Raw genomic sequence first — 26,607 nt, forward strand, 5'->3', positions numbered from 1 at the left:
AATCTATTTAAAAGCAACTTAACTCAAGGTCTTCTTACTAGGTTTTTTTTCCAGAGCTTTCAACAGCGTCTCACAGTCTTCATCAGTAAATTGCATTTCACTCATGGAGATGACTCAGGTTTTATCATATGAGCCAACTACAATTTGCATTGAGGTGTGGTTGAAAGCACCAGGGAAAGCTTGGGGACCTTAACTATTCACAAGGCCAGAACTGAACTCTGATACTCAAATAGCACTTTTGATTTGTCAGATCAGTGAGATCAAAGATCTAATCCCTGGCTCAAAAATTGAAAAGACAAGTCTAAATGTGAAAGGTTCCCTGTGACCCAGGATATGTTCTATCTCCTTTGCTTTTCTCCACCTACATTAACGAGTTTACATCTTACTATAGCTCAGTCAAAATATTCAAGTCCATGGACAACACCACTATCATTGGACTTACCAATAACTAGACCACCACTGCCAAGAGGTGAATTGGGCTGTACATTGGTGCAGGAACAACAACCTCATACTCAATACCTAAAAACAGTGGAAACAGCTGTAGACGTCAGGAAGAGAACAAACACCAAAGCCCCAGTTCATATCTCTGACCAACCCATAACCCTGACAGACTCCTTTAAAATCCTCCACACCTACATCATTAACTGCCTCAAATGGATCATCAACACCAACCACATCATTAAAATTAGATTATTAATAGTGAAGCATCAGTGTTAGAGCAGCATGTTACTGTTGTAGCTGCTGGAGGTGGAGCTAGTTTACACTACTTTATATACAGTTAGCTAGTTTAGTCCAGTGGTTCCCAACCTAGGGGTTGGGCCCCTCCAAAGGGTCAGCAGATAAATCTGAGGGGTCGTGAGATGATTAATGGGAGAGGAAAGAAGAAAAAACAAAGTTCTGATACACAAATCTGTTTTCAGTTTTTGGACTTTTTCTCTAATCTTTGATTTTTGCTGAAATATTGGATCATTTGAACATTTATTGAAATGAAAGCATGTGAGAAGTTTAGAGGGAAAAATCACTATTTGGTGGAGCTGTTAACAACTCATAGACATGTGAAATGTGACCCTGACTACACACTGCTTTTTGTAAGACGTTAAAAGCCAAAAAGGTTGGAAACCACTGGTTTCATCTTTAACAATGTGTTGTATTTTAAAAGCTTGTTATATTATCCATTGTGTCAAATCTTCATCTGAAAAGTAACTAAAGCTGTCAAATAAATGTAGTGGAGTAGAAAGTACAATATTTCCCTCTGAAATGTAGTGGAGTGGAAGTATAAAGTAGCATCAAATGGAAATACTCAAGTAACATACAAGTACCTCAAAATTGTGGTAAAGTACAAAGTTGAGTAAAGTACTTATTTACTTTCCACCACTGAGTATACTGTAGCATATTCTGCATTCAGAAAACAATCTTTAATGTGAAATTTGATCACAGTGTATTCAGTATGTTCCACAGTATTTGTTTTGTTGTACTCTAGGGTGTCAGCAGTAAATCCTGAGCTATTTACCATAATTTCTGTTTACCAACTGTGCTTCTAAATCAGCATCCTGTGGTGACTGAAGAAGAAGGTAAAATCTGCAAGTATCCAGAGTAAAGCAGTTCTATTATACTTTAAAGACCAATCTGCCTTCCTGACAGCTCCCTAAAAACTGCTTTTGATTCACTAAAGCCTTCCCTCGCTACACACACACACACACACACACACACACACACACTCACACACAGGCAGATAGTGGGATTTTTATGGCGTAGGGCTGACAGGAGATTATCCTCACACATGTTCACACAGCTTATCGTGGCTGAAGGTGTCTATGGGTGTGACGAGTGTGTTGGCATAATTTTATACTTGTCAGGATGGAGTCTTCTCTGAAATAGCATTTACATATCATGGGATGCTGAAACTCCACTCCAATCAAAATGTCTCAGCAGAGGCAATCCACTTTAATGGTGTCTCATAGGCAGTCAGTGCATGTGGAGGTAGGTAATCTCCAATAATGATGGAATCAATCAATCAGCTGCATTTCGTCAGAGGTGGACCACGATGATCAGAATTTACTGAGAGGATATCAGCCCTGTGCATCAACAAGCTCATGCACATAACGTCAGTCCCCTCTCATGTTTGATTTCATTGCCAGAGGGCTGATCATTTTAACATGAAGCTGCTGCTGTAATTATTTATGGACACGTGATATCTTAACCATTGCTAAATCTTTCAGAGTGAGCACTCTGTTTCAGTGTAACTGGATATGAGTCTCATTAAGACCGAGGACATGCATCATATTTAAATACATATCTCATTATGTTTGACATCACCTACAGGTTTTTAAAGGGACTCTTTGAAACCTGGATTAAGTCACCACCGCCTCCTGAAAAGCAAGCAAACATGTTTAAACAGTACTTCACAGATTAAGCACTGCACTCCTACTCCTACTGCACTCCTCGGACAGTTTTTTTTTTTAAAAAAAATCCATGTCTAAACCTGGTGCCTACATTATCCACAATGCAACTCAACCACAGACAGCTCAGTCAGAGGTCTGGGTGTGTTATACTAGTAGCGGCTAATGTAGCCTGGAGCTGCTAGAGGTGATTAGCAGGCTACAGAGGTCTGGTAACCTCACTTCTTTCATGGTAAATGGTAAATAGACTGCACTTATATAGCACCTTTCTAGTCTTCCGACCACTCAAAGCACTTTACAATACATGTCAACATTCACCCATTCACACACACACATTCATACGCTGATGGCAGAAGCTGCAATGTAGGGTGCCAACCTGCTCATCCATATTTAATCTAATGCTCATTCACACACACTCACACACACCGCTGGCACAGTCATCGGTAGCAATTTGGGGTTCAGTATCTTGCCCAAGGACACTCCGACATGTGGACTAGAGGAGCCGGGAATCGAACCACCGATCTTCCGATTAGTGGACGACCTGCTCTACCTCCTAATGATCCGCTCTACCTTTACCTCCTTAACCACAGCCACCACAGTAGTTTTTTTTCCGATTTGTTTCATTTTCAAACTTGTAATCTTTATCCCCAACCGACACTGACTCAAGTGACATCACTTGAGGCAGTTTATCAGATTTCACACAGCTCCCTCTGGAGGCACAAAAGGCTTTATACAACTACTTTTTACACATAGCCTATACAGTAGTAAAAAAAAAAAAAATCAGTGGAGTTCACCTTTAATAATCATAATTGCTGACACTGCTCTAGAGTACATTGACTTAGCTTTGCTGGAAATCTGATGCCTGCTTAATTCTAATTTACCTTCTTGCTGTGGACACCTTAATTTTTTTTTTTTTTAGTGCCATGATTCTGACAATGATTATGATTTTTTTTTTTTTTTTTACAATTTGAGCCTTATTTTCATCATTGTGGCCATCATTCCTGTCACTAATACAAACATTGTACTCACCAAGTTAATATCTGAGATGCGGGAACAAAAGGAAAGTCTGTCTCTGAACTGACTCTGACAGAAGAATACATTTTAAGTATATAATTTATAATTTTTTGGTAAAATCAGCTTCTTGAAAATCTTATACACAGTTAGATTCAGATTTGCAGACTCTGCCTTGAGATTTGGTGCAAAACTGAAAAGCAGCCAACCTCCAGACATTGTGTTCTTTCTAGTGACAAACTTCACCTTTTTGCCCCCTCTTACTGAATCTGTGGAGAAGCACACACACACACATCGCTATCATCTACAACTCCAGTGTAACATATTACTGTATGACTAGCCAGCCCAAGCTGGGGGTGGGCATGCATATTTGACTTGTAAGAGTGTGAGGTGCATGGATGAAAATAGCTGCAGATATGTAGACCACAGCAGGGAGCCTGATTATGTTCCTGCAGAGAACACACACACACACACACACACACACACACACACACACTCAGGGGTGACACACACGCATGCACACACAAAGATGAGTCAGAAAGAAAGACAGAGAGCTCAACTATTTATACTGCACATCATCTTGACAATCCTTCTATTCCAATGACCCAGTGACTTCAAACAGCTCACTGTTCTGTGGGGTGTGTTTATGAATAACAAAACTTTGATTTTTGTCATTGTCAGTGTTTTAAAATGATCAAAGCTGGGCCACATTGTTAAAATAAGCAGAATAATGCAACTGAGAAACTTCTGATAGTTCCTGCACAAATAAGTGCACAGCCTCAGAAGACGGGATATTGAGAAAATTCACAAGTATATTCACTTTATGTATGATAATGAAATGAATGCTTGTTATTCGCTGTGATGGAATACAAAACTGAAGTTTTCATATTGTAAGTGTGATAGGTAACCTATGGCCTTGGCCTTCTCCTGTCTGCAGGCAATCAGACACTGCCTAATGACTGGCAAGTAGTCAGCCTCTAGAAAGGTGTGTCTGGTTCTAGATGGTTCTTCCTCTTCCTTGCAGTTGTGAGGTATATAACTATAGTCACACTGACAGTTCTGTTTGATTGTAGGCTCACACCTCGGACATGCTGAGCCCATGTGAAGTTGTGTGCAAACTACAGGTTGTGAGGTAGTGTCTGTTGTAATTTTTTTTTTTTTTAAATCATTGCATTTAATAGTATTTTGCAGCTGCTCTGCAGGGGTGTCTGTGTCGCAGGGTCCTGTAGTCCTCTAGACTTGTGCTGGACCTTTTGTATGCTTCTACTGGTGTAGAAATCTTGAGCGTAAAAGCCAAACTTGTTTTTAACCCTTTTTTTCATTCCTTAAAAAATCGACTTCCTGCAGGTGTGTGTTTGTGTGGCTGAAGGTGGGCTGGAGTTTAGGGTCTCTCTCCCACTACACTGGTTTGTGGTGAAACTATGGACATTTTAATAGGTCATTTTTGGCTTTAGGTTTGCAGTGGCACACACACTGTTGGTGGTAGGGGGGCTGCTCCTCAAAGCATAGGTCTTAGTAGCCTGTATGTCTTTAATTTGTATTGTTTGTGACATCTTGTATTTATTTCATTTCCAGTGTACTATATAGTAGCCTATGGTAGTTGTTCTATATAATGTAGTAATATGTAAATATGTTGTCTTTCTTTTAGAACTGCAGTGATTCGTCAATTTATGAATTACTCAATTGACTGAAAATTAATCAGCAACTACCGAGATAGCAAAAATGATCTAATGATCACAAGGCCGGATCTGGGCCTAGAGCCTCCATAAGTTGTGGGCCAGATCTGTAAAATGGACCCGGGCCGGTGTCCTTTGGCACAACGGGCCAATAACGGTGCGGATCCGTTTTTTCGCTTTTGGGCCAGCACTGGGCCAGCTCCAGAACGGATGAGATTATTTTGTAGTCATTTGTCCGAAGGTGGGCCAGATCCGGTTCAGTTCTGTACTGGATCCGGCCCAGAGCTTCCATAAGTTCTGGGCCAGATCTGTAAAATGGACCTGGGCCGGCGTCCTTTCTTATCTGGGCCGGTACTCGGCCAGCTCCAGATCGGATCACTTTCTAGCCATTTTGCTCAAATATTTGCTGTATCTGAATTAGTTCTGGGCTAACCTTTATCTTTTCCATAACTAAATTCAAACTAAAAAAAAAGTATCTCTGGATATAAATTTCTAGAACTATAGTTGCATCATCATAACTGGTTGTTTAAAAACAAAAACGAAAACAAAAAAACAGAAATCATAAGTTACGGAGATGGAGACAGGAGATGCTGCTTTGTTGATCGTTCACTGTACACTCATCAGTCAAAATCTGTAATGAAGTGTACTCTACTCATGGTGGATTAACTCCAGAAAAAAGTGAATGAAGCATGACATGACATCACTTGGGTTTACCTGTGCATGTTGAGTGTAAACTGAGTAAATATAAAATAGTGTAATTATGTCATATGACAATAGCATATGGCATATGAAGAAGAGACGAAGTCCTTTTAAACCCGTAATTTAGAGTGTAACAGAAGTATAAAAACTGACCTTTGACAAACCAAAGCACACTGGGAAGAACTAATGTAATTGTCAGGGACCAAGCAGTAAGGCTCAAGAACACCAGGTGTGTAGCATAAAACATTGTTATTTATTTACAATTTAATTTAATCTTAAAATTCAAATTCAAAATACAAAGATCACTAGAGAAAAGTCAAACAGCATAATGACCTCAACCGGGTTGGCAGGAATAAACAATTAACTAACAAACTTAATAGCAACAACAATACCAACATTATTCACAACCAAACTAACCGTGACCCCTACCCCCTCAAAAAAACAAACAAAAAAAACAAACAACAAAACTTAAAATTTAACTGAATCCCAAACATATCCCCACCCATATGACCTCTCCCACTGCCTGCTGTCACTTCCACTTCCTCATGCCACTTCTTTTGCTGGATCCATGAAAAACAAAAACGTATGTCCCTTCAGACCCTTAGCTCTATTCTGTACAGTAGATATGGTTTTAGGCTGGCTGGAGATGCATGCTATGAGCACAAACTGCCAGATAAGGTGCTGCAGCTCTTTGGCACTTCAGCTGCCTATTTATTTAAGTCATGTCCTGCAGCAGGTTCTAGCTCTTCCTCTGCATCTAACATCACCCCACAGGGGGAGAGCACTGACGGTATGGATCTTGTGGATGATGATGAATTCTGTCTCAGCACCCTCATGGAGTGATCTGGAATCAGATCAGAATCACAAACAGGTTTACAATATTGTTTTTTTTTCCACATTCATTGAATTTACTTTGTTGTTGTGAGGTAGTCTATTAGTCCAGTATAAAAAACCCCAAAGAAACAAACAAAAAAACCTTAAAAAAAAAAAAAAAAAATACTACAAAAATGTAGGCTATCCACATTTATACACACTCTGTTTCTTAAGGTTGGCATAGAGATTACTTTAGCTCACAGAGACAGCTGTGATAAATAGGTAGAGGTCTGTCTGCAATGAGATGATGAGTAAAGTTTTAGCTCAGTAGTCAAGTCTATGATCTGAGAGACTTCAGTTCCAGACCCGGTGTGGGGACCTCCTTCATAAGGTAGTTTATTCATGAACACTTATTGTAACACTTTAATTTTCTAAAATTGAAAGCGTAATAAAACAAAAACAGAATTTTTAGGCCTCTTTGCACTTTTATTCAAATACAAAATAGAAACAGTAGAAATACAAATAATTTTGCTGCCTCAACAAATACAGATACAAATACAATACTGGACTCTCGGCACATCCCTAATACACATACTGTTGTTCTTTTGGAACGGCTCTTGGTGGGCGCCCATCTGCTTTGACCAGTTGGGTTGAGAGAGAGAAAGAGAGAGGGAAAGGGGGAGGGGGGACAGAAGAACAACAATCATAACAATAACAATAAGTATAAGCAGCAATAGCCAGGGAAGGATGCCATCAGGACTGTGAAGGACCGCGAAGGCTCGGCCCAGAACCCAGAGGAGCTCAGTGCATCATGGGAAGTCCCCCAGCAGTCTAGGCCTATAGCAGCATAACTAAGGGCTGATCCAAGGCGAGCTTGGTCGGCCCTAACTATAAGCTTTATCAAAAAGGAAAGTTTTAAGCCTACTTTTAAACATAGAGAGCACCTGGCCTGTTTCACTCCGCTACTCTGTGCTGCGACTCTCAGATATGATGATAAGATTTTTTACAGTACTTTGATCCCCATGGGGAAACTGATCCTCTGCATTTGGCCCATCCTGTATACACACTACTACACACTGTTGGCAACAGTGCCAACCACATTGAAACCCAGCCTTACTTACGGGGTGGTGGTGGTTGTGGCCTCACTTGTGTTCCGTAGACCTTAATGGGAGGATGGGGGGTGATCTTCGATCCATCCTCTGGCTTCTTCTCAGAGTGGAGCTGGGACTTTTTGGAAATGGGAGGCAAAGGTTTGTTACTTGATTTGTCTCTCATATACAATTCCTTTAACTCACCTTTCAGCCTGTCGTTCGCCTCTGTCGCACTAGAGTACTTATCCATGAATACCCAGGCTTCTGCCGTCGATGCCTTTAACTTATCTTTAAGCTCTCTGATCGCCCTCTGACTCTCTTGGAACTTCTGGGTTGCATCATCTGGCCGCCGAGCCAACATGCTCTTCAAATTGGCAATCTCCTGGTCTTTTTCTGCCAACTTAGCCGACATGCGCTCAAGATTCTTCATCAACTGGGAGTTGTAGTCATGGAGCCGCTGAAGGCGCGTAATGTCACTAACATTATTGTCTTTCGGATTCTTTAACTGCAAACTTGCGACCTTCCTCATAAGTGTCAGCTCATTATGTCTACTGATCGATAACTCAAGATTCAAGTGATCAATCTCTGCCTGGTACTGGTTGAATTTTATTTTGCAGTCTTTGAGCTCTTGTTTTAGCGTCTCCTCTGCATGTTTCTGTTGGTCCATCTTCAGCTGCTGCTGCAATACCATGTTATCGCTGTAAGTTGACTTTTTTATAAATATGTCCCTTTCTTCAGTCACATGGTCCAATTCTTTCCTCAGCCGGCTCTGTTCCCTATCAGCTGAAACTAGTAATTCTTCATGTGTTTGCTTTATTTCTGTCAGTTGCTTCTCCATGACTATCACCCTGTTCTGCAAACATTTCTCACTTCTCTGAACAGTTTCCAGCTCTTGGTTCTTCCTGTTAAGCTCAGTACCCCGGCTTCTGATTCCATCAGTTAGCTTTTTAATTGTTTTGTTCTTGTCTTCTATTTCCAAATTAACCTTGTCCAAGTTTTTCTGTAGCAGCATGATCTCACCCACGGCAGCTTCGGTGTGCACTTTTTGCTGCCTCATCTTCTTCTCTGACTCATGAACCAAAAGTCTACTATTGGTCACCTCGTCTTCTCTGTTCTTTATGATCCGAGTGTCTTTGTCGCACTTATCTTCAAGTTGAGTTTTTTTATTGTTGACCTTGTTCAGCTTCATTTTGACGTATTCGATGCTGTTGTACTGTTTTTCTACCTTTTCCTCTAGCTGTACTATTTTCGCTGCTAAGGAAGATTTGTCATCCTCTAGACAGCATATCCTTTCTTGGAGTTCCACATTTTTCTGAAAAAGTTTTTCTTTCTCATATGTTATTACTTTAATTTGTTTGTCTCTTTTATGTATTTCTAGCTTACCATCATCAATTTTCTTTTTGTATCTTCTAACGTTTTCTAACGACTTCTCTCTTTTTTTTAGTTCATTCTGAAATGCTTCTTTCTCACGGTGCATTAGTTTTTCAACGTTGATGCCGTGTGTTACTTGTTCTTTTAATGAAGCATTGTCATCGTGTAACTGTTTGTTTTCTTTGTCAATCTTTTTTAACAGCTCTCTCTGTTCATTAATTATTTTATCTGCAGCCCTCTTCTGCCCCTCGAGCTCTTTTACGCAGTGAGCCAACCCTTCAACCTGTTTTTTAAACTTATTTTTTTCTTTTAGAAGAACCTGCACCCTAAACAAAGTGTCACCCTCTTTCTTCTGGGCCAGTTCATCATTTTTGGCCTGCTCTTCTTTAGCTTTCTCTTTTTTCAAAGACCTCTCAACTGCAATGAGTTTTGCAGTCAGTCTTTTCTGCACTGTGTGTTTGTCCATGACTGATTTCTCAGGTTTCTTTGTCTATCTAACTGTTGCTTGAGTTGTTCTATAATTTTAGAATTATTTTATAGAGTTTCAAAATGAAATTATGGTCTAAACACGATCTCTTATTCCACATCAAAGCGACTGTGATCTGCCCAGAGGCTTTCATCTTTGATCCATAATGATGATGATGTCATATATATTTATTATTATTAACTTTTTATTATTAATATAATATCATATACATGGATTAGTATGACTGTGACATCATAGTGATATATAAAGGTTCCTTTCAACATCAAAGGCAACTCTGATCTATGATGACATCATAGTCCAAAAAAAAAAAAAAAAAGGCAAAACACCTTGATTCATGATTATGTCATCGCATCGTTCTAGAACATTCTTAAATTTTCAAAAGTTTCTGTTATGATGTAAAAAGAGGCCAGACATGATGACATCTGCTGAAACATGGCCTCCAGATTAACATCATTGGCTCAGGCCAAGTAGTTGTAGTAGCAACAATGATAGCATGAAATGATTTCAGCCAAGAATAATGAAAGTGTAAATAGACTTAGTTCAATGGACTTTTCTCACTATAAATTCTTTAACTGCAAACTTGCGACCTTCCTCATAAGAGTCAGCTCATTATGTCTACTGAACGATAACTCAAAATTCATGTGATCAAGCTCTGCCTGGTACTGGTTGAATTTTATTTTGCAGTCTTTGAGCTCTTGTTTTAGTGTCTCCTCTGCATGTTTCTGTTGGTCCATCTTCAGCTGCTGCTGCAATACCGTGTTATAGCTGTAAGTTGACTTTTTTATAAATATGTCCCTTTCTTCAGTCACATCGTCCAATTCTTTCCTCAGCCGGCTCTGTTCCCTATCAGCTGAAAATCCTCAATTTTCTTTTTGTAACAAAAAGTTACAACATAATTTAAAGCAAGCAAGAAATGACAGAATGTTAACCAAAATGTGTGCATACAAATTAGCAAACTGTCAAAAAATAAAGTGTGTGCTGTAGGAAAAACAAAAGGCTATGTGTACTGTCATTACTTAAAATGTTTGTATGTTAACGGTGCTAAAAAGAAAACCACTGACACTCAGTATCGGTGTTTAGTGCGGCTGCCACAGTAATCAAGAATGCAAAATATATGTAAAATATACAGTACCTTTATGAAGTCAGCCACTGCTACTCGGCGGAATGGTGTGATGCCTATAAACAACCAATTGTGAAGTTTAAAACACAAAACATAAGTGCTGCTGCAAAAGACTAGCACAATACTTTATCTGAAATTTACCGTGGTTAATGCCTCTTTAGCCTTGGCACGGTCTTTGCGGCCACCTCCCCGGTCAGATGCCAAGTTAAACCATCTGATAGCGTATGAGTCGATCTCACTGTCTGGAGCACTGCTAGCAGCTTGGTTCTTCCTTACAGCCCCTGTTGAGAGAGAATGTCCATCACATTGTAAGACAAATAAGCTGTCAGCGACCGAAATTCTCCATTTTCCACTTAGCCATTCTAATAACCCACTGTTTTTATAGCTGTTTTAAAGGGGTGAAAAAAGTGTCCAATGGGTCAATTAAGTGATAAACAGATTATGCAACAGCTAAGGATGTCAACAATTAATTACAGAATTTCCTCAAATAGCACCTCAACTGCAGAGGCTACCCAGCCTTATATTAGCCTTTATTTCTAATTCCCTCTCTTTGTATTTTAGTACGAATCCTCCTCTTCTTCTGATCCGCTCCTGTTTGCCTGTTTTAAAGTTTTGTTACTGCATTATGCTGTTACATATAAACTCAAGACTTCCTGTATCCATCTCAAATTAAAAGCCCTCTAGCATTTCTGTGGACAGCATCTCTTCATTTCTTAATGTTTAAGGCTTTTATTTTGAAATATTTGCAGGAATGTGTTGTGGAAATAAAAATAGCATGGTTATATTGTTAAATTTATTAAATTAATTATTAAATTAAAGCGATAGAAATGTATGTACATTATGCTTAGTTGGCATGCACATTATACGAGTCATTCTACCAAACGGGTGCCATTTGCGTCTGCAATGTTTGATGAGGTGCATAAGGCACAAAATATGTGCCAAAATGTGTTTCCAAAGCTTAAAGCTAGTAATTCAATTGTTCTTGTTAACAAGATATATGAGAAAATGCTATTCTTAAAGAGTAACATACTATTTCTTGATAAGTTTTTATTAGTACAGGGCCATTTTCACATGTCTGGATTGACCAACATGACATTTACATCTAAAATATCACCAAATAAATTTTATATTTTTATCAAACCTTTATTGTTTTCAGGAGTATATGTGTGTCACTACATAAAATATATTTATTCAAAATAAAAACATTATTTTTTGTAAAAATTTTATGATTTGTGTGTGTTCCTCAGTTTGACTTACCACCCCGTCACACTCACCGGTTTTGGCCATAAATATTGTACTGTTAAGTGACCAGTTGCTATAAGCCCATTCAGTCCCATTGCATTTATAACTCAGCACCTGTATACAGTACAAACTCCATTCAAATTTCAAAATGCTCAGTATTGCACACTGATCAACCGTACTTAAGCTTAAAATGTCATGCACTGTAAGTTTATGAGTAACATAATGCATTTACACCGTGTTCACATCAGAATCGCCACACGCAGGTTACTGCTGTGAAACCAGTGGCTATGAAGTTCAATTTTTGTTCAGTCTGTGCCAGAGCAATTCAACACAACACCATGAACAAACCGACTAACGTTACAAGTACAGAGGTGAGTGAACCTCTCTCTTAGCTAGTCACAACAACTAAATTAACGACCAAATACAATATGCTTTTCAATGGTAATACATATTGCAGCGCATTACACAACTTATTACACAGCGATCAGACAATGAATTACAGTTAACTTAAGATGAAATTTTTAACTTCTTTACGTTACTTATCCAATAAGACTGCAAAACTTTAACTAACTTATAGCCTGGATTTGAAAATTACTGTAATGATGGGGAATTCAAAGCAGGAAAACAAACAAACAAACAAACAAACAAAAACTTACCCTACTGATCCGCGGCACTCCGGGGGAACCTGAACCTGAAATAGAGACCGGTTGTGCTGTCAAATGGTGCTGTTTGAAACTAATGTTAGCAGTTAGCCTTAAGGTTAGCCGTTAGCCTATATGCTACTGCCTACATTCCTATGAGCAGCTAACGTAACGTCAACAGATAGTAAGATGCGGATGAAAAGCAAGTTGTGGGCAACATTGGTTGTAACATCACTAATAACAAACACAGAGTTGTCTATTCAGTTCTGGCCCGTAACTACTTTGACTCTGCTGACTGATTGCGAGTCTAACTGACACACCCACTCGTCAGCCTGTATGCGGTCCGTATCTGGCACGGGGACGTAAAACCGGAGAGACTGTAACATGGATCTGCCGGTTTGGAGGCGGTCCAGAGTCAGTTGCTATCTGGGTATTTTGATAATTGATTATTCATTTTAGTCATTTTTTTAAGCAAATAAGCTATACGGTTCCAGCTTGTAAAATTTGAAGGTTTCCTGCCTTTGTCATATGATAGCAAACTGAATATCTTTAAGCATCTCCATGAGTGCCTGAAAATTATAATTATTTGACAAAATGGTTATTCGATGAATCAAAAACAAAATCAAGAGTAATCGATAATCAGAATACTCAGCAGTTGCAGCTCTTGTCTTACATGTACCCACATTGCACAATCTGATTGTGCCAGTTATATGAATCAGAAAAAAAATGCATGCTTTGCGAAATAGTTGTCTCCAGGCTACTGTGAAATATACATGACGTGTAGTAAATGGACTAGCACACATAAAACCACAGGTATGGTACTTTAAAGGCTTGTTCCAAAAAATCCCCCACAGCTTTCCTGCTGGGGTTTTGAATGAGCGTTGTGAATCGTGGGAGCTGGAGGTCCCTTTAAGGCTGGACTGGATGATCCGTGTGGAAGGACGGCAGCAGACAGCGGCAGAGGCGGGGCTCCCCTCCCGTTCACTCACATTACAGACCTGTCAACATAACGGTGGTCCCGAAATCACCGCTGCCTCGTCTACACGCTTTTTATAGAAGCATTAGGGGTCCGTGAAGGAGTCCGTGACGGAGGAGAGGAGCGGCAAAGGGGGAGAGAGAGTAGGCGGGGGGAAGGAGGCAGAGTCAGCCGGGGCTGTTGGACATACAGGCGGCCGCACTGCTGCTGCTGCTGCTGCTGCCGCAAAATCCTGCTCCTGCTGCGGACACATTTTCTACCGCTTCACACTGCAAACTCCACCTTCTCCCGACCACTTTCTACAGCTGGATGTTTGCCTTTCCTGTAGAGTTGACCATGAAATGGATGAAGAAGGACTGACACCTGGGGAGCCGTGAAGAAAAGCTTTTCTGTTGGAAAAGTAGCATCTGGAAAAAAAAAAAAAAGGACCACCGCGCGTTTTTACAGCCAGGAGCCAAGGAGAGTGACAGCACCAGCAAAATGTCTGTCCCTGTGAGTATGCAGCCCGAAGCTCAGGGAATACTTTTATTGCTTTTTCTCTCTTCAGTGTTTCACAGTAGCTGTTTACTGGCAGTTCTTCTACATGTGAGGACAAGACTAATCACGTTTACAGCTCTTCAAGTCCAGCACACACCCAGTTACACAGATATAACACTGCGCTCACTCAAATGTCAACTTTCAGTAACGTTATTGCTATATTAAAATGCTAACGATGTATATTATGGTGGAATAAACGCTACTCATGGCTTGACATAAGCAGAATGAAGCAGCTGACTAGCTAGCTACTGTACAGCTGTGCTCATTAGTAAAGGGACATTAATTTGCCAGTCTTTTGAGGGCACATACTGGGACTGAAGTGCCGTAGCTATTCTCGGCAGGCCGGGCCTGTCAACACATTTAGACAGCTGATGTTGCTGCTTGTGTGTGCTCCAGGGTTTGGATTTATATCCGTGTTGCTTCAGCACACAGCCTCAGATGAATGGGAGCAGTTGGAAATGGTCTTGATGGAGCTTGTTGTGTTGCTCTTTATCACATTCCTGAGGATCTGTTTCACAAACTCTGCCTGGAGGGTCTAATGGTTCACCAGGCTGTGTGTGTAGGTGCTGTGTGACGCCTGTTTGTCAGTCCTGCCATTCTGTGTACTCAGCTACAGCACAAATGGAACAGGGCTTACATTTATTGTATTACTAATATTATTAGGAATGCACTTTGTTAGTCGTATCTGATATAACTGATGATTCACGCAATCATAATGGCTGATAAATAATGTACTTAACTTCCGTGCCAGTGCACCGTGTGTCTACATTCAGAGTTTTTACATGCAGTGCTGTAACCGTCATGCTTAGTGCACAAGCAGATGTCTGTGATAACACTGCTTTATGTCCTGATTCACTGCTAACACTACAGTTAAGAAGTGTCTACAATCACTAAAGGAGATGATGGAAAATATGGAGCATCTCTTCTGGCATAACACTTCCAAACATGCTTTTATTTTCTGAGTGCAGCAGGATTTGAAAGCTTAGAAGATTCAACAAAACCAAAAGAAAAAAATCTGCTTCTGTCAATGATTGAAAGTTTGTAAGAAATGTTCAGAGAGTTGGATGTTAAGTTGGCATATAGTTGTATCAGAAATAGTCTATTATGGCTTGTGCACGTGAAAAATATATTTTTGCAATGATTTTGATATTGGTCTGATAGCATGTTTTCAATCAATCATTTTCCTGCACTCATAACATTAATACTATTAAATAATTTATAACTATATCATACAAAATATAGGCTAATAATAATTAATTACAATGTGCTTGCCATCTTCTAATTTTGCTGACCACCAAAACAGCAAGTGTCTGAAACTGTAGTTCCTCTAATGACCAGCAGAGTCTGTCTGTGAGAGAGACAACTCCAACTAGATTCATGCTCATATAAACAAGTGACAAGCCATTACAGTTCATCCTCAGGGGAACATGAAACAACATTTCATGGCAATCCGTCCAATAGCTGTTGAGATATTTCACTCTGAAACGCAAATGTCAACCTCATGGTGGTGCTAGAGTGAACATCAGCTGATCACCAAAGTCAGTAGGATTCATCCTCTGGGACCATGAATGTTTGTACCAAATTTGGTTCCAATCCATCAGATGCTTGGTGAGATCTATCAATAGTGATGGACTGACGGTTTTTTTTTTCCACAATAAGGTGTCAGTAGCTAATTCCAGTTATTGTAATGTGAGATTTGGTCAGTAGGTATGTTTTTAGGTGTTTGGTTGATTGACAGTTGTCTCAGCCTGTCACAGTCAGCTGAGGTGGATTCTGCTTGCTCGTCTTCAGTGATGAGCAGACAAACAGGCTTCAGAACAGCCTTCAGAAACCTGCGGGTGTCACAGTTTGTTCGTTCATGTTGTTCTACAGGCTGTGTGAAGCCTTCACAAGAATTCCTTCATATTTACCAAACCAAGGCAGAGTTGCATGGCCACATGGTGACACAAACTTGTGTTTGCTGATTATACATGCACAGAGAGCAGTGCGGCAGAGGGCCTGTGCGTGTGTGGAGTCTGCATGGCTGTCATTTCTGGTAATGTATAGTAGTTGCAGTGTGGAAAGGCGTTTCCATCCACTGAGGTGCAGAGCCAGTGCTTGCTGTTCACCTCCTTAGTATGGCAGGATGTGTTCTGATCTGCTAAACTCGGCATTCACGCATCGACCTGCTGCCTCCTGCTATTTGATGAAACACACAGGAGATTCAGATCTGTGTGTGTGTGTGTGTGTGTGTGTGTGTGTTCCTGTCACAGACGGGTATTGTGTAACACAAAGGCAGAAACTGTGATGATGAAAGTGATTCACGCAAAGTGTATTGGATGCATTTTGTGTGTGTGTGTGTGTGTGTGTGTGTGTTGACAGTCAGCTCCTGTCACCGTGACAGCAGTCAGAGCTGGTTGAAGCTCCTCCTCAGCGGGGAGGACACAGGTAGGTCTGCTTTCTCCAAACTTTGTCTGCTCACAGTAGTTCGAAAGTACATTTGTTACCAAAAAAGTCAACTAAGCGCCTCTTAAAACTATTTTTACCTCTTTTAATTCCCTCTAGAGAGTTAACTTTTCAGAATAACCTCCACAACCTAACACTGTAGTCTTGTGATAATTGTAATATACTGTGAAGGATTCTGACATAGAATCTGAGAAATAAAGCTTGTTTTTTGTCAATTTGGTATGTGGAGAGGCTCTAAATACTACTATACCCATGATCCTTTGCTAGCAGAAGATTCTGAAATCACCTGAATCACGTCTGAAATACTAATTACCTAAAACTAACTGCACATTATGATAAATTGTCTCATTTACTCTGATGCTGCAACTAGTGATGATTTTTTATTATAGATTAATGTGCAGATATTCTTGATTGGTGGATCGCTAATCGTTTGGTCTGCATAATGTCAGAAAACAGTTACAAGCACATTTCCCAAAATTCCAAAGCTCTACGTAACACATTCACCACCAACAGTCCAAAACCCAAAGATATTCACTGTACTGTCATACAGTACTAAGACACCAGAGGATATTCACATTTGAGAAGCTGCAACCAATCAAAAAAAAGAAAGATTTGAAACAATGAATTGATTATTAAAGTTTTTGTAGATGAATTGTTGACCAACCAAGCATTTTTTAAAATTGTACTCTGATAATAAATGAATGATTTTAATACATAAACAATATATTTGTCTGGACATTTGTGCTTTACTGTCAGCTGATTGGCTGGTTGAATATCCAGTGAAATGTCATTGGTTGGTTTTCATTTGACCTTTTATTGAAAACAGTGATGATATGAGTAGTACATTTAGAGCTGTAAAAGATTCATGTCCCACACACAAACGGGATTTCAGTCTGGTGATACTGTCGGTTCAGTAGCATGTTGTCATGGTTACGGAGAACTAATACAGTGTTTACCTACCTGAGTGACAGTGGGGTCACTGCTGGCGTGTGTGTGTGTGTACAGTGTGTGTTTGTTCTATGTGCTCCAAATGTTGGAGTTATTCTGTCAACCTGCTCTGTCGCTGTTTGTGACATCATCATCACCTGCAGTATCAGCCAGTGACTCCTTCATCTCCACAGCAACGGTTCCCATCATCCCTCTCTCACCTGGCCAATATCACATCTCTTTCCTGTGTCTCTCTTCACACACACACACACACACACGCTCTCACAGCCATGCTTTCCATGACGTACATGAGCATGTCAGATCCGTTCTTAGAAAGTGTGTGTGACTGATGTTAAACTGAGCATGGCTTGATGTGCTGATCACACAGGAAAAAAGCAGGATGTGTTTGATTTCAGACTGTTTCTGTGTTTGCTGGCTGTGCGTCTGTGTGGAGCAAAGCCGACCAGGCTGCGGCTGGAGGCTCTCCCACTGTGTTCTACATATGAAGAGGGAACATGCATGTACACGCTTGATATGAATGACATCAGAAGATCACTGTTACATTATCTTGTCATCTGCGTTGTCCGTTAAATCACACTGCTGATGAAAAAACATACAGCATCTCATGTATGTTTTTTAAACTGGCAAAATTGTCTGATTTTAGCTTCTTAAATATGAATATTTTCTGGTTTCTTTAGTTCTCTATAATCTTAAACAGGTCGGGGCAAAACATTTGAGGATGTCATTTTGGGCTTTAGGAAACATTGACTGTCATTTTCTAACATTTTATAACAACTAATCGATTTATGAAAAAATAGATATCGGTATCGGTATATTCAAGACTTAAATCAAAGTGGTCACAAGGAGAATAACGTAATAAGCTGCATTTATTGCATAAAAATAAGCTGTCCCTTCTTCTCCATCTGTATTTTTGCTCGACTCCAGAGTTTGATATATTTGTTTGTCCGTCACCCACGTTAGAGCTTTTTCTCTTTTTTCAGGCGGTGCCATGCTCAGGTTAGCTAACCTGCATCCCATACACTCAGTAATTTAAACGGACTCTGATAGCAATGGCACTCACATCACATCAAGAGTTTCCCAGGCAACGACACACAAGTTGACTCACGTTTCAGAACAGTGTCACACAGAGGCTCCCAAATGCTATTGATTATTAATTTCCGAATGAATAGATATTTGGTGTTATTTTTGGCATTCAAAAAATATTTTTTTGGCCTGTTGGGGGTTTTCATTGACCCGGTGGCTCACCAGGCCTGTACAATTATAAGGGAAACACTGATTATTATTATTATTACAAAATGATTCTCTCCAGACTTGTATTAAGACATGTCTGGAGAGAATCATTAATGGTGTGTTGACAGGATATTTTAAGCAACCTGTCTGGTCAGTGGTTCCCAGCTTTCTTGGTTTGTGACTCATTCAAACAAATCAGTGTCTACTTAAACCCTCTTGTCACAGTTTGCATAATCTATAAACTGTAAGCATGTTATATAACAGACAGTGAGAGGTTTGAATTAGGTGCGTAATGTAGCTACACAACATCCACAGTTCAGTACGATTTCAGTACAGCCGAAAAAAGAGGTTGAAAATTACATTTTGGTCCTTTTATTTTGAAAAATGTAAACATCCAACAATGGCTCATTGGACAAAACTATTACTGACACAGTTTAGTAGTGCTGCAGTGTAAAAGGAAAACAAGCTTTCTGTTTCTGCAAGCAGTCAGGACACCTGCTACCAGCTGTTTTATGCTGATTAATGATCGCTCAGAAGTGGTTCTTACAATGTGCTGTCTGATCACGTCAGAAATCAAATGTGTTTATAGTTGTTCCAAACAGCTTCACTCAAAGGCAACCGTTACAGAGAGGGGAGGGCGATGTGGAGACGAGACATTGTTTAAATAAGGGTATAATGGCACATATTTTAATAATAATGAAAGCAGCGACACTACATGAGCATGGGTAACCAAGGTAACTGGGGTAACTTGGCTAAGTCGGCTAGCGTACAACCATTAGCACGCTATAGCCAAGTGGTGCACTGCCAAAACGTTCCAGGTGGAACTCAAGTGCTAGAATTATTGTTCCACATGTCAGAGCAAGTGGATTATTAAACTACTTTGACAGTTACTGTTTCAGTCAGTGAGTATACTGAACCGAGCAAAGTCACATACCGAACGGTTCGGGACGAATACACAAACCGTTACACCCCTAATTTGAGTACATCTCCGAGGCCCGGAGAAGTAAAACTATGCAGCATTTCACAAGACAAAAAGCAAAGCTCAGAAACAACACTGAAAAACGCTGAAGTGTATTTTCTTCTCTGATATATCTCACTGGTTGGGAGTCTGTGAGAAGGGTTGAGGTTAAGTGATCCTCATGCTGAGTTTGTTTTTCCTCCTGTTTGCCTCCTTCATGTGTGTGTGTGTGTGTGATCTCTAAATGGACACCTGAATACATTAATTCAGTTTTAATATTTAATGTAGGCAGAAGTGTTCTCATGCATGCATGAATACAGGTGTGTGTGTGTGTGTAGACAAACACACCATGCATCTCATTCTGTAAATGCATGCATAACTTCTACATAAATACATGCAGAAGTGTTTGTGTGTGTGGGACCATCACCCCTGCTAGCTGATGATAGTAGTTATTTACAATGCTAAACGTGTGTGTCACAGCATCGTGTTTATGCTCATCTGAGACACACTAAATCAGGCTTTTGTCCTTGTTTATTCCTCTCTCATCATTTTCCGCTCTCACTCTCCACACGCACATACATACACACACACCACCACCAGCCTGTAGTAGGATTGGTGGGGTTTCCTGAGGCTATGTACAGGGACTGCTTGGCCAGTGCAGTATTACCAGTGTGTGTGTGTGTAGGTTCAATAGTAAAGCTTTTCACTTCCATATTAATCATCGCCGCTTAGAGATAGAAGCCCTTCCTCCCAGTTCAATGCACGCACGCACACACACACATACACACACTCGTACACACACACACCTTGCATCTCAATTTCCACGAGCTCTCACCATGTTCTCGGTAGGGAGTTGCTAGGGGCAACAGGAGGGTCCGTTCAGTGTGTCAGTCACATATAGGGAGTGTGTGTGTGTGTGTGTTGTGTTGTTATAAGGACAGGTAGAAATGGTTCATGTAGCATGAGCTGCCATCAGGATTCCAGCTGTGTGTGTGTGTGTGTGTGTGTGTGTGTGTGTGTGTGTGTGTGAGTGTGTGTGTGTGTGTTGTTTAATATCTAATCCATGTACAGTGAGATGAGAGCTGTTCCGTGTGTGTTAATATGACTCCAGTGCTCTGTCTAGACTAATGGCCCGATGTGGCTCCAACCTCTTCCAGCCCAGCAGCAACAGCAGAGAAAACAATAGAAACATATACACCTTTAAATTCATATTCATATTACACATTCTGTCACATTTATTGCTATTACGATAATTCTGATTTGTTGCAGTTTGACTTTTTATTTTGATAGTTCTTGCCGTCACTCCTGTCATCATTCACTAATCAAAATTGTGGACAAAACTGTGAAAATAAGACCCAAGTTGTAATAAAGCGGACTCATCCTGTATGAATCCAAACACAGGGTGTTTTTTATTAAGAGTTTGCTGAGTTTGCAGAATCACCTGTTTCTTCGGCAGCACTCCAGCTTCTCAGTTGTTCTTCTGCAGCTTGTGAGGCAGTTGAATAAAACAAGCATATAAACCCTTTTAACAGTATGGAGACATGAAAAAACAAATATGAATTTTAAAAAATGACATTCAAATGGTCTGAAATGTGTTTTTTTTTGTTTGAATCTGGTGGAGGTGGACATGTTTGTGCTGTGTGCTGCAGACTGATTGATGCTCTACAGAGAGCTGGTGCCTTTTGACAAAACGTGTGTGTCTTTGACAGGCCTTGACGAGCACACGGTGCGTATTTATAACATCACGTTCAGAGGACGGAGGAATGAATGAGCTTTGTTTGTGATTTTCTCAGCTTTCTTTCACTACTACAGGGATGAATCCTGATCCCTGACTCAAACTGCAGCACTGATTTCCTGGCAGAGACAGTGATGTGGCCGTCAGCAGCATATGATTAGTTGACACTGTGAAAGCTTCTTATTTTTTTTTTTTTATAGTCGACAGCCATCAATTTCAGCAGCCAGAATGACAGCTGTCACCAGCAGATTTATCAGCGGGAGCTAATTACCATAAATCCAGTGAGTTGGCACAAAGTACAAAATGAAATTTTTGGCTTTTATCCTGTGAATGTGTGTGTGTGTGTGTGTGTGTGTGTGAGACATTTATGCACAGATAAAGATAGTGTCCTAAATCAAAGCAGCATGGTGAATCATTTTTATACACGAGGACGGAGAGTGGACCGTATCATATCTGCGTGACAGACAATACTAGTCGTTTCATTTGAATACTTTGTAGGAAGTCGCCACCTTTTGCTTTGATGACAGCTCTGCACACTCTTGGCTTTCTCTCAACCTCTTCATGAGGTAGTCAACTAGAATTCTTTTCCAACAGTCTTGAAAGAGTTCCCACATTGTTGGCTTCGCTCTGCGGTCCAACTCATCCCTGTCATCAAAATAAAAGGTGGCTACTTTGAGGAATCTAAAACATGAAAGTTGTTCTATGATGTAGAAAATTGTAAAATAAAGAAAAACCCTTGAATGAGAAAGTATGCCCAAACTTTTGACTGCCACTGTGCTGTATGTGTGATCCTGTATGAATGCATCCAGGCCAAATTTCCAACTAACTAATACATTCTTTAAAAAAACAATCAAGGGAGCAGAAAATGAATCAGCAAACTTTTTGATAATAGAAAATCATTTTATAAGTAATTTAAGCAAAAATGCCAAACATTGGCTGGTTTCAGCTTCTCAGATGTGGTGATTTAATGCCTTTCTTTGTCAAACATGATGGTAATCAGGTTTTTTGGGGGTTTTGGACTATTGGTCTAACAAAACAAGAAATATGAAGATATGAACTGACATTCTTCACTATTTTCTGACATTTTATAGAAAAAACAATTCAATTGAGAAAATAATTGGCCTATTAAATAATAATGAAAATAGTTATGTGTTCATGTAAAAGCACAAATGTCAGCTGAGATATTGTTATTTATAGAGTATGGACCGTCAATATCCCTCATCTGTCAGGCTGTAATGTGAAGTATGCTAGTACAAAGCTTGTTTGTGCTGTATATAATATAGTGTGCTGGCTGAACAGGTTGTTGTGATGTATCCTTATCCATGCCTCCATTAGCCATAAATGGCTTAGTATTGATTAGCCAGTATGCTGGTACACAGCTTGTATTGACTGATAGATACTGCACACTGTATGTATAATTCAGGAAGCAAGTGCTCTGAACTCTACAGCCCTCCTCACACTGCATTCTGCCTATGTGTGTGTGTGTTATTAGTGTAGCATTATCTACAATATGGATTACTTTGCCCTTTACTAATACAGCTATCCATCTAAATATTACCCTCATTGCCACATATGCAGTTGAGCTATAGCATGTTTTGCATGTAAAGGAGGCATCTAAATGTTGGCAGCGGTCATGTGATGCTAGCACATACTGAGCCTGTTGTCTTAAAGGAATAGTCCAATAGTTTTTTTTGGTTTTACCCAGATGAGATGATTGATATCAACTTCGTTTTCCATTCTGTGTTTAGCCTAGCTTAGCACAAAGACAGGAGGCAGGGGGAAACTGTTAGCCTACTTCTGTCATAGTGGACTGGCATCGATCAACAACACTTGTAAAACCCTGCTGGCAAATAACGGTCGTTTTGTGCAATGGGGCAGTTTATAATATTGAGTGTTCCATTAAATGCAGTTTTAGTGTGTGTGTGTGTGTGTGTGTGTGTGTTTGTGTGTGTGTTGCTAACATTCATTGAAAGGCTTTTTTCTGGTTTTAATAGCTTCTCTTCTGATTGTTGTACAGAATCTATAATGTTTTATGTAAATTGGAAACGCTTCTTGAATCATTTATTTGACAGTTTAATTATTTCTGAAAGCAGATGCGTCATGCTTTAATGTAAGAGATGTGTTCATAATTCTCAATGTAATTATTAAAAGATTTGTTAATGAACACTTTCATAAATTATATTATATTAATTATATAAGTGTTTTTTCTGTATGTATTAGCTGAAACCTACTGAAACATGTATTGATATTATTCTGGTGATGATGAACAAACAGAGGTGGAGTGGTGTTCCGGTCATGTCTCTGGCTGACCTTCTGTTTGCCCTTCACCTCTTCACCACCCCTCTGATACCTTCTCTTCATCTCTCTTGATTGTCCATCTACCTCCTGCTTCCTCTGACTCATCTTAACCTCTCTATCTACTCCCTCTATCTTTCCCTCCTCTCCTCCCCCTCCTCCAGTACATGGTGTATACACAGGAATGAAATGTGAATGGCTGGTAGGAAAGGCTCTTTAAATACTGAGGGGAAACAGCAGGACCTGGTATGAAACAGTGTTCTTACCGTTATTATTTTACATGGCAGAGTGCTAAAGTCAGCACCAATGTTCTAAAATCAGCAGATGTTTTTTAGAATAGATCTAACAAGACTGCCTGATGTCTCATCTCACAACAGATAAAGCAGAATGAATTGTTTCAAATATTACAACATCAAAAATGTAAAACAATACAGTGCAATGAAATCAAAACAATGACAGAAATGAAATGATTTAGTCATATTTGTAACATTTTAGAGCATTAGAGACGTCACTGTTTAACATTCATATTCCAGTGCTGTGAAAGAGAATTAACTGTAACAATTATTTTCATTATTGATCACGATATCAATTAAAAGATTATTTAGTCTATAAAATGTCAGAAAATAGTAAAACAATACTGAGCTTTTAAGTATCTTGTTGTGTCTGAGCAACAGTCCAAATGTTATAGATATAAAAGAAAGAAAAGCAGCAAGTCCTCACATTACAGAAGCTGGAACCATCATCTCTCTTTTATAAACATGTTGGGAACAGGTCAATTACTTGGCCTCCAGCTGCTACTTCAATGCATAGAAAAATGAATACAGTTGATGTGAGGTGTGAATGAATATATACACCAACAACATGAAAGAAACTAATATTCTATTATACACATCGTTCCTGTTTTCTGTGCCTCCAGTTCAGATTTGAGTGGGTATGTTTGATCCAAAGATCTGCACTTTGTCTGTGGTGGAACTTCACAATAGCCAAGGTCTCAGAGAATATGACAAACTGGTTTTGAACTGCCTGTGGAAGTATTTGCTCTGTTATACGTGCATAACTACAGTCATTGTGTATTGGGCTCTGAGTTCTTCTAAAATGCAGGTGACCTACACTCAACAATGTACCTGAACGCCTCCTGTGTAGTCACTCACTGCTGATCTGCTAAACGTGCCGCTAACGCTATGCTTTCTGTCTATACACAGGGTCAGAGTGTCCACTCTTGATTAAAAGCTCTGTTTTCGCTGTCTATTTTTCTCTCTTTAGAGCACTCTTCTCTGACTCGTGTCACGCTTGTCTCTGGTCTCTCTGACATGCTGGAGTCAGTCAGCAGAGCCCTGAAGCTCCACCCTGCCCCTGCACCGAGCAGAGCGGCTCGCTGACTTATTCAAAGTTAATTAATATTGCACCAAATTCAACACTGTTCCCCAGAAATACACCCACCAAGTGTGGAGTCGATTGGATGAACGGTTCAAGAGATACGCCAAGGACATACATACATACATACCTCCTTTAGTAGATAGATGCTTCTACTGCAGCTCAACAGGGAAACACTGTCTGAGGAAACACAAAGAGGGAATTTGATACTAAAAAGACTGTAAATATGGCAGATATCCACTTGATATGACTCAGACTGCTAAATGACACACTGTGGATTTTGGCCTCCATCACTTACATTCAAAGCACATTTGTAGGATCTTTTAATATCCAGTATGAACAGGAGGAATGATTACAGCGAGGAAAACCTCTTTCACTGTTCATAAGGACTGACTGTTGTTTTAAGACACTTGAAAAATTGTGAACCTGTCCTTTAAACTGTGTAATTTTCCCCACGGTTATGAGATTTTATCTCTCTCTACCTTCTTTTTGAAATCTATTTCTCATCTTGTACTGAAAGAATTAGTTAATAGTTAATTAATGTTCATTTAGTCTATAAAAATTCAACTTTTCTGTTGTTGTAAACTGAATATCTTTGGGTTGAGGGAACCATGGCTAGTAATGGTGATGACTATTTCCTGACATTTTAATAGAGTGAGCAGTTACTCAAGTCAAGGGAAAAATAATCAACATACCAATCGATAATGAAAATGATCCGGTCTCATCATGAATCTGCAGAGCCCTGCCTCTCCCCCACCCTGTCTCATTTCTCCCCTTCCCCTTACCAAAATACTTCCATTTATCCAGCCATTTTCTCCTCCCTTCATCCATCCTCCCAGTCGGACACGCCTCATCCCAGTTTGTCTGCGCTTGACCTCTGGCCATGGTCATGATGGGGTCTACACACGGCTTGATTGGATGATTTACACACTGTGGAGAGGCAGCAGAGGAAGGAGAGAGGGGAGGGGTGGAGTGGAGAGACGGGAGGAGGAGGGAATGAGAGAAGGATAATGAAATGGTAAATGGATGGAGGAGAAAGGGAGAGAGATTAATGATGTGAAGATGTAGATATTACTGGGCCCAGACTGAAAGATAGAGAGCTTGATGCAATTTCCCGTGCAGATACTTTTTCACTCAGCTTCCTTTTGACCTCACTCCCTCGTTATGCATCACCCTTTCTATTCAATCATCTCTCTCTCTTCATGTCTCTACTCTTCCTTCTTTATATCGTCACACATTCAGCAGTCACCATCACATTTCAGAAGCAAAGGATTTTCTGGGTCTTGACTGGCGACTGTAATGTTGATACCCATAATTAGCATTGTTGTCTTCTTAAGAAATGTCAGTTGACCCAAATTACAAAAAACTACATTTGTCTCTTAGCTCTAGTGGTATATATATCCATGCAGACAGTTGATTGGAGGTTCATGTTAAGAAATACTTCAGTTAACAGTTTTGTTCCACATGCTGGATTTTAGCTCCCAAAAAATGTATTTGACTGCAAAAAGGCAACCCTGCTGGCATCTTCATCAGAGAGAACGGCCAACATGAGAAAAGAG

General features: G+C 39.9%; 2 protein-coding genes across 4 annotated transcripts in view; one reads left to right on the plus strand and one right to left on the minus strand.

Moving 5' to 3' along the window:
• Window positions 1–6,017: 6,017 nt before the first annotated feature.
• Window positions 6,018–9,699, minus strand: LOC137182459 (uncharacterized). Of its 2 annotated transcripts, XM_067588677.1 has the most exons (3): window positions 7,720–9,699; window positions 7,194–7,230; window positions 6,018–6,629 (listed from the first exon to the last, which is right to left on the minus strand). In XM_067588677.1, the coding sequence occupies exons 1-3, from the start codon at window positions 9,524–9,526 to the stop codon at window positions 6,506–6,508; spliced, it is 1,968 nt and encodes a 655-aa protein (XP_067444778.1). In that variant the 5' UTR covers window positions 9,527–9,699; the 3' UTR covers window positions 6,018–6,505. The 2 variants fall into 2 exon arrangements, with proteins under 2 accessions (XP_067444778.1, XP_067444779.1); XM_067588678.1 differs by lacking the exon at window positions 7,194–7,230 and having other exon boundaries at window positions 7,720–9,692.
• A 3,843-nt stretch (window positions 9,700–13,542) lies between these two features.
• bcar1 (BCAR1 scaffold protein, Cas family member) overlaps window positions 13,543–26,607 on the plus strand; it is a 98,840-nt gene continuing 85,775 nt past the window's right edge. For both annotated transcript variants that reach the window (XM_067588674.1, XM_067588676.1), the window contains exon 1: window positions 13,543–14,018. In XM_067588674.1, the coding sequence (XP_067444775.1) occupies window positions 14,007–14,018 (12 nt within the window). In that variant the 5' untranslated portion in view covers window positions 13,543–14,006. The remainder of the gene's footprint in view (window positions 14,019–26,607) is intronic.

The sequence above is a fragment of the Thunnus thynnus genome, chromosome 5 (assembly GCF_963924715.1).
Source record: "Thunnus thynnus chromosome 5, fThuThy2.1, whole genome shotgun sequence".
Taxonomy (NCBI): domain Eukaryota; kingdom Metazoa; phylum Chordata; class Actinopteri; order Scombriformes; family Scombridae; genus Thunnus; species Thunnus thynnus.

Coding starts and splice junctions, on each gene's coding strand:
- LOC137182459 (XM_067588677.1), bottom strand. CDS start 9,526: ATGGACAAACACACAGTGCAGAAAAGACTGACTGCAAAACTCATTGCA. Junction 7,231..7,719: donor GCCACAACCACCACCACCCC/GTAAGTAAGGCT, acceptor TGGTCAAAGCAG/ATGGGCGCCCACCAAGAGCC. Junction 6,630..7,193: donor GCCGTTCCAAAAGAACAACA/GTATGTGTATTA, acceptor ATCTGATTCCAG/ATCACTCCATGAGGGTGCTG.